General features: G+C 56.7%; 1 protein-coding gene across 2 annotated transcripts; it reads left to right on the top strand.

Annotated features, from left to right (window-relative positions):
- The first annotated feature begins 637 nt into the window (after positions 1 to 637).
- TNNT1 (troponin T1, slow skeletal type) lies at positions 638 to 11683 on the top strand. 2 transcript variants are annotated; one of them, XM_044260589.1, is made up of 14 exons: positions 638 to 668; positions 2674 to 2713; positions 2823 to 2836; positions 3025 to 3054; positions 3286 to 3318; positions 4024 to 4045; positions 5900 to 5960; positions 6246 to 6362; positions 6549 to 6626; positions 8701 to 8814; positions 9236 to 9345; positions 10760 to 10850; positions 10965 to 11005; positions 11565 to 11683. In XM_044260589.1, the coding sequence occupies exons 2-14, from the start codon at positions 2682 to 2684 to the stop codon at positions 11608 to 11610; spliced, it is 789 nt and encodes a 262-aa protein (XP_044116524.1). In that variant the 5' UTR covers positions 638 to 668; positions 2674 to 2681; the 3' UTR covers positions 11611 to 11683. The 2 variants fall into 2 exon arrangements, with proteins under 2 accessions (XP_044116524.1, XP_044116526.1); XM_044260591.1 differs by having other exon boundaries at positions 4027 to 4045.
- The last annotated feature ends 2547 nt before the right edge of the window (positions 11684 to 14230 follow it).

Raw genomic sequence — 14230 nt, forward strand, 5'->3', positions numbered from 1 at the left:
GGGGTGGGGAGGAATACCAAGACAGATCAGTGTCAGATGGAGGTGGGGGAGTGTGAGGTCAAGCGGGCCTGACACCACACCCTCTCCCCTCCCCCGGCGCACACCTGCTTCCCCACTTTAGTGCCTGTTGTCACCAGGGTGGAATCCTGGTGGCAGACAAAGGAGTGGGGGCAGGGAGGGGGGAGACAGAGATGAACAGATGGGGAGTCACAGAGACAAAGGAAAGAAGGACAGCGTCGGAGAGACACAGAAACCAGAACCAGAGCCATATAAGAGAAAGCAGACCCTGTACCCCTTTTGTCAACAAGTATTCTCCAAGGACCTATTGTGTGCTGAGCCCAGGGACCTCAAAGCATAGAGCACAGCCTGCTATAAGGGGTGGGGAGCCCAGAGGTTGGAGGTCACCTGACCCAGCCTGGGTTCAAGGTGATGCCGATGGGGTGAAGGGGTCCCCAAGCAGCCAGGAGGTCTGGGATCCTGAATGTGAAGCCAGACTGGGGGCAGGGCAGCCCCTGAGCTGGGACTCGAGGTTGGAGAAAGGAATTCTCTGGCCCTCCCTCTCTCCTGGGGGGGCGGGGCTGAGCCTCCTCTATAAACCCCAGGGGTGCTTCAGCTCTGTCAGGAAGGCTCTGTCCTGAAGCTCGTGGACTCTGCAGACCCAGCCTTAGGTAATGGTCCTGGGGTCTCCAGGGACTTTGTCCTTGAGGGAGAGAAGAGGAGGGGTGGGAGACATGAGGGGTATGATGAGCTATAGGGCTGGAGGGGACACAAGATGGAGGCTTGGGAATTCTGGGGAAGCTCGGGCTTTTAGGGGACTGAAGACAGAGTTATTAGGATTTCAGAGTTCCAGAGTCTGGGGTTTCAAGATTGGGGTGTCCCAGAATGGGGCACCCTCAGACCTAGCAGGTCTGAGATCTGATTCTGAGGGAATCTCAGAAGATGGGAGTATCTGGGCTTGGATGGTCTGGGGTTCAGGACAGGGAGTCTCAGACTCTGGGGGTTTGAGAACTGAGGTCTCTGGGTCAGAGGCCTTATGACTGGAGCTGTCAAAATTTCGGAGCATCATGAATACATCTCGGAGCTTGGGCATCCGGGTTTTGGGGTCTCAGGATATTCAGGCTTCAGAACGTGTTGAGACCTAGGGCATCAAGAGCTGAGGATATCTGAGCCCAGTCTGGAGTCTCAAGAATTGGGGTCTCAGACTCTGGAGACATGGGGACTTGCTTGTCCCCAGAAACCAGCGGGATCACCAGTTGGGGTGTCAGGATCTGTGGATCTCAGGATTTGGGGTGCTCTTAAACCTGGGTCCTGTGGGTCCCGGGGGATCTCAAAGATGGTGTGCTGTCTATGTAGGGCTCAGGATGAGGTCTGTGGACAACCCTCCTCCCCAGTCTGTGGGTGCTGCGGCAAGGAGGGGACAGGTGGGAAGATAACGAGCGGGGGGTGGGGTGGGGTGTGAGAGGGAGTTGGTGTAACTAATTCTCCCAGGGGCCTCCCCCCCCTTGAATCCCTTCTTAGGAAATGTCCTCTGTTTCACCATGTACGACATCCCCCCTGAAATAGCCTTTGGTGGGGTGGGGCAGCTATTGTCTTCAGGCCACCGTCCCTTCCCAAATACTTTCTCCTAATCCCCACTCAGATCAGGTTCCCATGGACATGTCATAAGACAAAAGAGGACAGCTGTGGTGGTGGAGGGGCTGAAGCAGCAGCTTTCAGGCAGTGCCCCCCCCCCACCTCCCAGAGCCCTTTCCCTTTCAGAGCCCCCAGCCCCTCCTTCCTCAGACCCGGGAGTCCAGGACCCAGCCCCTCCTTGTTCTGACCCAGGAGTCCAGACCCCCCAACCCCCTCCTCCCTCAGACCCAAGAATCCAGGCCCTCAGCCCCCTCCTCCCTCAGACCCAGGAGTCCAGGCCCCCAGCCCCTGCTCACTCAGACCAGGAGTCCAGTCCCTAGCCCCCTCCTCCCTCAGACCCAGGAGTCCAGGACCCCAGTCCCCTCCTCCCTCAGACCTGGGAGTCCAGGCCCCCAGTCCCCTCCTCCCTCAGACCCAGGAGTCCAGGCCCCCAACCCCTTCTCCCTCAGACCCAGGAGTCCAGACCCCCAGCCCATCCTCCCTCAGATCCAGGAGTCCAGGCCTCCAGCTCCTCCTCCCTCAGACTCTGAGTCTAGGCCCCCCAGTCCCCTCCTCCCTCAGACCCAGGAGTCCAGGCCCCCAACCCCTTCTCCCTCAGACCCAGGAGTCCAGACCCCCAGCCCATCCTCCCTCAGATCCAGGAGTCCAGGCCTCCAGCTCCTCCTCCCTCAGACTCTGAGTCTAGGCCCCCCAGCCCCACCTCTCTCAGACCCAGGAGTCCACGCCCCCAACCCCTCTTCCCTCAGACCCAGGAGTCCAAGCCCCCAGCCCCTGCTCACTCAGACCAGGAGTCCAGTCCCCAGCAACACCCCCCCCCCTCACTCAGACCCAGGAATCCAGACCCCCAGCCCATCCTCCCTCAGACCCAGGAGTCCAGACCCCCAGCTCCCTCCTCCCTCAGCCAGGAGTCCACACCCCCAACCCCTCCTCCCTCAGACCCTGGAGTCTAGGCCGCAGCCCCTCTTCCCTCAGATCCGGGGGCCAGCCCCCGCCCCTCCTCCACTGCGACGCCACCTCACTCGCGTGTTCTCTGGTCCTCAGGTCACAGGATGTCGGACACCGAGGAGCAGGAATATGAGGAGTGAGTCGCGCAGGCGGGAGGGCTGGGGGCGTGGAGACGTGGGACACTCTCCCACCTCCAACACGTGTAACCCTGCCTCTCGCCCTTTCTTCCCCACCCCTGCCCTCAGGGAGCAGCCCGAAGGTGAGTGGGAGTGGGCGGGCCTCGGTGGCCTGGGGACACGCACGCGGGGGGCGAGAGGACACCGGGGTCGCCCGCTGCCCCCAGCGCCCACTCTCCGGCGTGGTGGCGCCCCTTGCGTGCCCTCTCCGCACCGCCTGCGGCCCCGCGGGGCTCCTGATCCGCCTTCTCTGCCCCCGCCCCCTTTCCAGAAGAGGAGGCTGCGGAGGAGGAGGAGGAAGGTGAGGCCTGGCCCCCGCAGGTCTGCAGCCCGAGCAGCCCCGCGGGGCCGGGTGGGGTGAGGGGGGGCGCTGGTCGGGGCGGGGCCGGCGGGCACTGGGCTCGCTACAGCCCCGGCTTCAGGTCCTTTAACAGCCTCTCCCCTCTCTTTCCTCTCTGCCCCCCACACCCCTGCGTGGCCGCTCCCCCTCGCTTCCCCGTCCTCGCTTCTCCCCCTGCCTCCTCCTCCCCAGCCGCCGAGGAGCCGGAGCCGGTGGTAGAGCGAGGTGACTGCGGCTGCTTCGCTTCCCGAGACGGATTTCCTCGGGCCCTGACCCCTGCGAGGACCCCCTGAGCCCCCGTAACCCGCCCAGGCCCGGTCCTTTAAGCCCCGGAGAGCTCGCGCGCCCTCTGGTGTCCACGAAGGGAAATAGCCTCGCTGAGGCTTTAACCCTTTCCCTTCCTTCTTAAAGGGACCGACACCCAAGCCTTCTCCCCCAGACTGGAGGAATACTTGTGGAAGGGTTGGATGTTTGCGGACAGGCATTCCCGACCCTGTCATGTTTCACCCCCATATACATTCAAAGGTTGGGGCCCGAGATGCAGAAGGGGCTCTCCCTGAGAGTCTGGGTTCCTGTGTCCCCAGAGGGGTTGGGGCTGGCGACACTCTGCAGGGCTAGGTGTAAATGGAGAAGAGCAGGAACTCTGGGTATGTAGAAGGAGGAAGGCCTGGGGGGTTTGGACTCCTGGGTTCCCAGAGAAGTGGGAGGAGGATCCCCACACCAGTTCTGAATGTATATCTGAAGCGTGTGACCCTCTTCCCTCTTTATGACCACCCTGATTTCCCTTCTCCCCTCTTCTCCTCCGACTCATGCATCTCCCCCAGACCTGCTCCTGGGGGCTGTGGCTTGGAGGAGGGGCTCCCTCCTCTGGGTGTGTCAGCCCCACCCCCATGAACTCTTGCTAATCATGTCTTTGTATCTCCCCACTAGAAGAAGAGCGCCCCAAACCAAGGTGAGATACTATAGGGCTGGGGGAGTCCCAATCCCATCCTCCTAAATATGTCCCCCACTCCCAGAGACAGGGCATGAAAAAGGCAGAAAAGGAGAGTGGGGCACTTGGAACAGAAAAGGACAGTGATTTCTTCTTTCCATGAATGGTTCAGAGAATGTTCCATGGCATCTGGCAAGTCAGATCCCATCTGCTCTGTTGGTGAAACAGACTGGGATCCAGTTATGGTAGCACACACCAGGGCCCTATGTTTGCCCTCGGCAGTCACGGAACGCTTCCCAGGGGAGGAGATTCCTGAATCACTACCTGAAGAAGGTGGTGGGAGGGATATTGTAGAGGAGAAAGCTGAGGGGTACACGCCTGGGGCAGTGGCTGGATCTAGGCCACTTTTTGGGGGAAACAGATACAGACACAGGTCATTCTGATGACGAAGTTCCTAAACTAGGCAGATGTGTGGAGGCCATGAGAGCTCGTGGAGGCAGAGGGTCCTGGAGGAAGAGAGATTGAGGCCAAAGCTTGGAGATGCAGGGAGGCAGCAAGCTGAGCATGAGGAAAGAACCTAGAAGCAGACTTCTGTGGGCTGCCATGGGCAGTGGTGCCAATTCCACTGTGGCCAGAGTGTAGAGTGTAAGAAGGGATGGGGTTGTGCGGGGTTTTGAGCAAAGATGACTTTGGGTCAGATCTGAGAGAGAGAGCAAGGGGGATCAGGGAAAGCTTGTTGGAGAAGGGAAAGCCTCAGGGGATGCAGTATACCAGGGGAAGGGCATTGCAGGCAGAGGGAACAGGATATGCAAATGTCCAGGGGTGCAAAGGCACATGCCATAGCCAGGGAACCATGAAATGTGTGTGTCTGTGAGGGAGGAGAGAAGTTGCTGGAGGAGTTGACTGTGATCAGGTGAGAAGGCTGTGAATGCTGGGTTGCTTGGGCTTTGTCTTAACGGTGAGCTCTGAGCTAAAGTCAGGAAGGGAGGTGAGCTGAAGGTGGACAGCCAGAGGCTGGGAGGCCAGGAGGGGGCTGGCATGAAGGTTCACAGGAGTGGCTGAGGCCTGAGCTGGGCAGGGGGCGTGGGGTGGAAAGGGGAAACAGACTGGGGAGATGCCTAGGCAAAGAGGCCAGGACTTGTCGTTGGGGCAAGGGCAGGGAGGAGGTGGGCATCACCTGCCAGGGGTCTTGGCTGAGAACCGGAGGGGCGGTGCATTCCCCCCCCACTGCCTTCATCTTGGGGAGGTTGATGAGCTCAGTGGAGGTGTGGTACTTGAGAATGCGGAGATATTCAGGAGACGCTGGTTAACCTGAGTCTGGGATCTCGGAGAGAGCCTGAGCTGGAGACAGATATTCCTGAGAATGAATAAAAGGGTGAAACCCTTTAAAGGGCTCTCTGGGGACGAGGAGACAGAAGTGGGACAGCCAGTGGAGTAGGAAGCAAATCGTCTGAAGGTGCTGTCTTAAAAACCACAGAAGCACCCAATACCATTTATGAATTTAATGCAAGCCACGTGTGTAAATATATGTATTTTTACAAGTCGCATTTTAAAAAGTAAAACAGAACAGGAAAACAGGTAAAATTAATCGTTGCCAAATTTTTTATACAACTCATTAAATTGAAAAATTAATCATTTCAACAGGTAGATGATAGGAGACATTGTTAGTGAAATATATTCCATTCTTCTGTTTGAACCAAGTGTTCAAAATCCAGTGTGTTTCTCAGATAGCCCAGGGAATGTCAATTCGGACCAGCCCCCTGTCAGGTGCCCCAAACCACGCTGGGCCGTGGCTGCCACACTGGTCAGGACAGCCAGTGGGGAGCTCGGTCAGGGAGCTTAGGCTGCTCAGTCTTTCCCCTTCCCACCCGCCAGGCCTGTGGTCCCACCACTGATCCCCCCGAAGATCCCAGAAGGGGAACGTGTGGACTTCGATGTAAGTAAGGGACCTCCAGTCCCCAGGTGCCTTTGTGCAAATTAGGAAGTGGTGCCTCTGGCTTCTCCCTCCTTTCGGAGCCTCCTAAATGGACCCAAGGTGTCCCCTAGTGCCCCTGCTGGGAACATCACCAACAGCAGCCCCTGGTCCCCTAAACGGCCCACGTTGGTCTTTGCAGGGAGGGCCCTGCCTCGATGGGCCTCAGAGGGCACACAGGTGGGTGCCCGGTCCCCCGCACTGCCTGGAAGTAATGCACTCCCCTACCCCCACCCCTGCGTCCTGCAGGACATCCACCGGAAGCGCATGGAGAAAGATCTGCTGGAGCTGCAGACGCTCATCGATGTGCATTTTGAACAGCGAAAGAAAGAGGAAGAGGAGCTCATTGCGCTGAAAGAGCGCATTGTGAGTGGAGGGAGGCAGAGTTCCCCAGCATCCTCCCCACCATCCTGCGACTGGGAGTGCTTCCCGTCCAGTGCAGCCCCGAGGCTGTCCAAGTCGGTGGCCATACTCAAACTAGCTCATCTCTGCTCTTGACCTCCTTGGGGACGGGGCGACCCTGCACCCCCTCATTCCTCTCCCTTCCCCCAGGAGCGGCGCCGGGCTGAGAGAGCTGAACAACAGCGCTTCCGAACTGAGAAGGAGCGTGAGCGTCAGGCCAAGCTGGCGGTGGGTGCCTCCCCTGCCCTGCAAGACCAAATGCTACTTCTTAAGCTGAATGCTCTATTTCCCGTTCATGATCTTTTCTGCAGTCCTGAGGAAGGCAGGACTTGCACTGTGTTATTCAAGGATCTTTCTGTTGGAAGGGACAGAAACCCTAACCCAAACTGAATTCAGCAGAAAGAGAATTTTATTTGTTCATATAACTAAGAAAAAGTAGAGTGTGATTGGTTTCAGGTATGGCTGGATCAAGGAACTCAAATAAGATCACAAAGACCCGTCTTTTCTCTTCCTATCCCTGGTCCCATCTTTCTATGGACGCTGGGGGTGATGAGGTCGTCATGGGTTTGCCTGGGATGTTCCTGGTCTGAGCCCTGAAAATCATGTATCCCATCAGTCCCAGGTGAACCAGATGGTAGGTCACCCAACTGGACACCCCGTTCTCAGGGGAGGCAAGTGACTACCAGCAAATCTGGCTTTCATTCCTCTTTTATCTCTCTTCTCCTTGATTCTGGGATAAGTTCAGATTGGTCACCTGTCCATCTTGGAGCAAATTGCTGGCTAGTTGTAGGAGGTTGGTGAAAATACTCCCATTGGTGTGGGCTTTGGAAACATGATCTGCCACTTGAATCACTTTAAAAGATTAAGAGTAGGGTGACATGGTAAGCATCCTACTGGTCTCCCAAAGATGTTCTCGTCCTAATTCCCAAAGTCTATCCATATGGTACCCTGCATAGCAAAAGAGACTTTGCAGGTGGGATTAAGTTCAGGTGGGAGATAATTCTGGATTATCCAGATGGGCTTCGTGTTATCACAATGGTCCTTGGAAGAGGGAGGCTGTGGAGTCAGAGTCAGGGATGTTTGAAGATGCTGCTCTACTAGCTTAGAAGACGGAGGAAGGGGCCAGGACCCAAAGAATGCAGGTGAGAAGTACGGGGCAAGCGAGTGACTTTTCCCCTAGACCCTCCACACTGTTTACTCCTTGATTACAGCCCAGAAGACTCGTTTCAGACTTCTGACCTGCCGAGCTGTAAGGCGATAAACTTGTGCTTTTTTTAAAAATTTAAGATTTTATTTACTTATTTGGCAGACAGAGATCACAAGTAGGCAGAGATGCAGGCAGAGAGAGAGGAGGAAGCAGGCTCCCTGCTGAGCAGAGAGCCCGATGTGGGACTTGATCCCAGGACCCTAGATCACGACCTGAGCCGAAGACAGAGGCTTTAACCCACTGAGCCACCCAGGCACCCCACTTGTGCTATTTTTTTTTTAAAGATTTTTATTTATTTATTTGACAGAGAGCACAAGCAGAGGAAGCGGCAGGCAGAGGGGGAAGCAGACTCCCCACTGAGCAGAGAGCGGGACCTGGGGCTTGATCCCAGCACCCTGGGATCAGGACCCGAGCTGAAGGCAGATGCTCAGCCGACTGAGCCTCCCCGCAGGCATCCCAAACTCATGCTGTTTTAAGCTATTAAATTTGCACGTTACAACAGCGTTAGGAAAGAAATTCAGATGGAGTGTGCTGGATGTGCCAGAAGCCGTCATGCCCACCTCACCAGTGCTTTCAGTGTGGGGAGGAGCTGGGCTGGACAAGCCACTCTTTCTGGAACACGGGGCTGCCTTCATTTGACATTCTAGAGCCCCATCCTCAGGCTCAAGGCCATGGGCCCTTTAGTGTGCTGAGTCCCCCATCCCCATCCCCAGTCACCATCTTGCATCCTCTGAGACATCATTCTTGTCTCGTGAGAATAAAGGAGACAAAGGCCCAGAGAGGGGGACTATCTGCACTGAGGCACACAGCAAGCTCGGCACAGGCCATTCAGATTAGAGAAATGCAGAAAGAAGCAGGAATATCCCTTCCCCACTGTAAAAGTTTTGCTTGGGGGATATTAAGGCCCAGAGAGGAGAAGGGACTTGTGGGTGGTCACAGTCAGGCCTGGATGGGCCCGGGGCAGTATGTCTGCATTTAGCCTGTTCTGGCATTGACTTTGTCTCGTGCATTGGGTCGATGGATCCCTGTGTCACTCAGACCCCTTCCCCACAGGGGCTGGGCCAGCCTCCGGGGTTAACTCCTTTCTTCCCTCAGGAGGAGAAGATGCGGAAGGAGGAGGAAGAGGCCAAGAAGCGGGCGGAGGACGATGCCAAAAAGAAGAAGGTTCTGTCCAACATGGGAGCCCATTTTGGGGGTTACCTTGTCAAGGTGAGTTCAGCCTGCTGGGACCTAAGGTCTGTGTTCCCAGGGAGGAGGCAACTAAGGGCCTAGACTCTTGGTTCCTGATGGAGGTGGGGGTTGGGAGCCCCAACTCCTGGGTCTGAGGGAGGAGGGGCTGGGAGCCTGGACTCCCAGGTCTGAGGGAGGAGGTGCTGGGGGTCTGAACTCCTGGGTCTGAGGGAGGAGGGGCTGGGGGGTCTGGACTCCTGGGTCTGAGGGAGGAGGGGCTGGGAGCCTGGACTCCCAGGTCTGAGGGAGGAGGGGCTGGGGGTCTGGACTCCTGGGTCTGAGGGAGAAGAGGCCAGGAGGAGGGATCTGGACTCCTGCGTGTAGTGACATGGTGGTGAGGAGCCCAGCCCTGGGTTCTGATCTATCTCACAGTTCAGTGTGTCCCCTTCCATACCCTCAGGCAGAACAGAAGCGCGGTAAGCGCCAGACAGGACGGGAGATGAAACTGCGCATCCTTTCTGAGCGTAAAAAGCCTCTGAACATCGACCACATGGGAGAAGAGCAGCTCCGGTAGGTGGGATGGGGGGCTCAGGGTGGGAGGGGGCTGGTTGGAAGACGGCGAGATATGGGGACCCCTACAAAGCTCTGGGAGGGCGGATCCCAGGTCTGAGACCTGGCGCTGTGTGACTTTGGCAAGTGCGTCTCCCTCTCTGGGCGGATGCCCTGTTTTCTTCCCTGGGAGATGTCACTGACATCTTGTGGGTATCATGAGCTGTGGGTATCATGAGCTGTAGAGCTGTAGAGTCTGGGAGGTGATATGGTGGGAAGCCAGACAAGATGGCTCACTAAAAGTTAAGAGATTATGTTGACCTATTGATGTGCCCTGGAAACTCAGAAAGGCCCCATCTTTACGTGAATTAAAGCCAGACATGCTGGTGAGAAATTTCCAGCCAAGTCTCTGCCCCGTGGGTGTCTATCTACCCCTTTACCTCCCATTCACAGAACAGCCCACGTCTTGTGATAAGCCATCAGAGGGAAGGCTGCAGAGGGCTGTTCCTTCTGGGCCCTCAGTGGTAGCTTGATGTTCTCTGGTCTGGGCATGACTTATGAAGTCCAAAACTCCCACCTCCCCAGAGGCAGCACAGCGAGGGGGGCTGGAGCTCAGTGCCCACTCTGCCTCTTACACACTGTGGGATCATAGGCACGTTATGTAATTTCTCTGGTGATGATGGTGGTGATGGTGGTGATGGCGGTGATGGCGGTGGCTGCCACAGTCATGCCCTCACAGTCAACCCTGTGGTGTAGATACTATGATTATCCTCCTGTTAAAGATGAGGGACCTGAGGCACAGAGAGGTTAAGTAGCCTCTCCAGGGTGGCACAGCTGCAAGTGGAAGAGCTGGGATTTGAACCCTGGGAGGCCTGGGGCAGCAGCCCATCCTTGCCGCTGGTGTTACAGTGCTAGATGTTCACCAGCCAGGCTCTCCAGGGGCAAAAAGTCCTGACGGTAGCACTTGCCCGTTTCTGTGACGTAACTGCTCCCACCATGCAGATTTAAAACTATCAGTGTGAAGGGTCTGAGCACTGGAAAAGACGTTCAGGGTCAGGGTTGGCTCTCAAGATGTTTGCATGGCTCCAGGACCATCTCAGGAGAGGGAAGCAGGATCCTAGGGGAGGTTACTTGGCGAAGGTCACAAGTCAGAGAATGGCAAAGCTGGGATTTGAAGCCAGGCTTCCTGACTCCAAAGCCTGGGTCCTTAGCCGTGACACCGTTTTCTCTTGGGGAAACAGGAATTTTGGATGTGGAGGCGGCGGGCAGGGACTTAAGAACCCTTTCCTTCCACTCACCTAGAATGTTTCGGCCTCAGATATTAACAAAATGGCAGTAGTGACGCCCACTGAGTCTCTCTGGGTGGCCTTGGGTGGTTCTGTCTGGGTCGGGGGTACGGGCCAGCCCCTCCCTGACAGCCCTTCTGGCCCACCAGGGAGAAGGCCCAGGAGCTGTCGGACTGGATCCACCAGCTGGAATCTGAGAAGTTTGACCTGATGGAGAAGCTGAAGCAGCAGAAGTACGAGGTGAGACCCATCTCCCAGGGAGGAAGGCGGCGCAGCGTGGGGGTGGATGAAGGGCAGGGGCTGGTGGGTGCGTCCCCACACAGTCCTCCCAGCATTTCCCTCTTTCCTGCACAGATCAACGTTCTGTACAACCGCATCAGCCACGCCCAGAAGTTGTAAGTGTGCCTCCCCAGACTGGGGTGTGTCTCTCCTTCTCTGGCCCCCCACCCCCGTGCGCCTGGTCCCTTGGCCCTCAGACCCCTGCAGCACCGAGGACAGCCCCTGCCCCAAGTGTCAAAGGCTGAGACCTCGTGCCCCGTAGCTTCTGTTTCTTGCTCTTCCTACTCCGCTCCCCTCTCCTGCTCACTGTTCATCTTTCCCATCTCCCACTTTCTGTCTCTTTCACCCCAGCCTTGGCCCCTCTTCAGTGCTGCCCACGCCCATCTCCCATCCCTCCCTTCCCCCCAGCCCCTCCTCCTCAATATCCCTCAGCACCCACGGGAACATCCTGAGTTCACCCCCCAGTGTCAGCTCCCGCAGGTGCGTGGGAGTCCCCCACACCCCATCAGCCACCCCGTCCCTGTCACTGAACAGAGAGTGCATTTGCCCTGCCCCTTCCTCCGGGAGGCAGGGAGAGTGGGAACTGGGGGGCAGACTTCTGAGTTGAGGGCAGGACCCCTCTCAGAGGTTGGGGGAGCCCCTCCTTCCTGCCATCCTCTCCCTCTTCTCCTACAGCCGGAAGGGTGCAGGGAAGGGCCGTGTCGGAGGCCGCTGGAAGTGAGGGCCTGGGGCCATGTGCCCAGCAAGGCTCGGAGCTGTCGTTGGAGCGTGGGTCCCATCTGTGGTTGAAATAAATGCACCTCGCAGACACCTGCCCAGTTCTCTGGCTGTCATTCCCACCGGAATCAGTGGTCACTCTGACCTCGAGCCTGGAGAACCTGCACAGTCCCTGTGGTGGTAGGTGACCTTGAACCCTGCGCTGCAGGGAATGCCACAGGGTACGTATGGCCCCTTTGGAAACCAGTCTGGCAGTTCCTCAGAAAGCTAAGCGCCTGGTAACTCCCCTCCCGGGTGTTTGCCCGCCTCAAGGGAAAACATGTGTCTGTCTGGCCACATGTGCGATGGGCACCGACATGGGCAGTGGCATTCCTCACAGCAGCCCAGAGGTGGAAACGGCCCCAACATCCACCAGCTGGGGGGTGGGTAGCAGGCGCTACCACGCGGGGAGAAAAAGGGGCGAGGTCTTGACACACATAGCCGTGTCCACGACTCTCAAAACAATCACGGTGCTCGGTGATAGGGGCCAGAATCAGAGGGCCACAGCCTGTGTGATTTCCCTCATGTGACTTGTCCTGAGGGGCAAAGCCATGGAGGCAGGAAGGAGACTGGCGGCTCCCAGGGGCTGGGGGAGGACACATGGGGGGCTGAAAATGCTTGAAACTGGTGGTGATGGTGACACACACAACCTTGGGAATATACAAGGCCACTGAACACTCTGTTCAGTTTTTTTTTTTTTAAAAGATTCCATTTATTTATCAGAGAGAGAGGGAGAGAGCGAGCACAGGCAGACAGAGAGGCAGGCAGAGACAGAGGGAGAAGCAGGCTCCCCGCCGAGCAAAGAGCCCGATGTGGGACTCGATCCCAGGACGCTGGGATCATGACCTGAGCCGAAGGCAGCCGCTTAACCAACTGAGCCACCCAGGCGTCCCTGTTCAGTTTTTTTTAAAGGTATTATTTATTTGAGAAAGAGAGCATGGTTGGGGGGAGGGTCAGAGGGAGAAGCAGTCTTTCCCCTGAGTAGGGAGCCGGATGCAGGGCTCGATCCCAGGACCTGAGATCATGGCCAGAGCCGAAGGCAAACGCTTAACTGACAGCCACCCAGGTGCTCCCCTGTACACTTTTTTTTTTAATTGTATTTTTTAAAAAAGATTTTATTTATTTATTTGGCAGACAGATAGAGATCACAAGTAGGCAGAGAGGCAGGCAGAGGGAGAAGGGGGAGGAGGCTCCCTGCTGACCAGAGTGCCCAACATGGGGCTCGATCCCAGGACCCTGAGATCATGACCTGAGCCGAAGGCAATAGCTCAACCCACTGAACCACCCAGGCGCCCCTAAATTGTATTTTTTAAGTGATCTCCATGCCCATCCTGGGGCTCGAACTCACAATCCTGAGTTTAAGAGTCTCGCACTCTTCCGACAGAGCCCGCCAGGTGCTCCGTGAACTGTACACTTTAAAGAGGTTTTATTTTTTTTTTTCTTTTTCGGTGTAAATTATATCTGAATTTTAAAATGCAAGACCAGCACACATCAAACACCATGTCAAGTTGTTCACGGGACGAGGCAACACTCTTGGTGACAAAGCAATGCCCACCACTTGCCGCTCTGCCTTTGGGACCTTCAGGAGGCGAGGACCTACCTGAGCATGTAGGTCTGGCTCCTGGGCCCAGAATCACAACTATCAGTGGCTTAGAGAAGTTTGCCAACCCCTCCCACGTAGTTGAGGCAGAGGCTCAGTCTTGTGGAGCTGTCCTGGCCCGGTTCCTTCATCCTGAGGCTGTGGCATCTGTCCCTGACGTAAGGTGCAGTGCTAAAGCTTTGTGTCCCCATACATCAAAGTCCTACCCCCAGTGTGACAGGGTGTGGTGGAGGGGTCTCTGAGAGGTACTTGAGCTTAGATGAGGACCCAGGATGGGATTAGTGTCCCGAGCACTCTCTCTGCCAGCTGAGGACACCGCAGGGAGGGGATCTCCACAAGCCGGGAGGAGGGCTGTCTCCCGAACCCAACCACACAGGCGCCCCTCACCTCAGGCCTCCAGCCTCCAGAACTGTGAGAAGTGAACCGTTGCGGCTTAAGCACATTTGTCCTCGCCTCCTGAGTTGACCAGTATACTAAGATTGCTCCCCCAGCTCTGGTTCCAGATAGCAGGAAGGGGCAAAGTGGAAGGAGGAGACAGGCTCCCACCTCTGCTTTCCCCGCATCCCCAGGCAGAAGTTCATTATGTCGCAACCTCTAGTTGTTTGTTCTAGTGGCTTTGAAGCCCAGCCTGAAATCAGCAGTAGAAGGGGAAAACAAATCATGCGGGATAAGCAGGTCTGTCCCTGGGCCCATTAGTGGAAACACTGTTTCTCCATCCACCGCATCTGGCCACTCTCCAAGTGGCTTGCAATCAGCAGACTTGGGGGGTTCTTGGAAGCTGACCAGCTGACTGGCTGTATCTGTTGGTTTGGGCTGTAGAAGCAGGGCCTCACATCTGACTGGGTTTCGGCCATAGTCTTATCTAGCGTATGAGTTTGTGGGTCCGTTGGCAGCTGGTGCTGGGCTTAGTGGGGTGGTTCTTCTGGGCGCGGCCAATCTGGCCCCGGCTTGCTGGTGCAGCCGCAGTCTTCTGGCTGCTCAGTGG

The sequence above is a fragment of the Neovison vison genome, chromosome 7 (genome assembly GCF_020171115.1).
Source record: "Neovison vison isolate M4711 chromosome 7, ASM_NN_V1, whole genome shotgun sequence".
NCBI lineage: Eukaryota > Metazoa > Chordata > Mammalia > Carnivora > Mustelidae > Neogale > Neogale vison.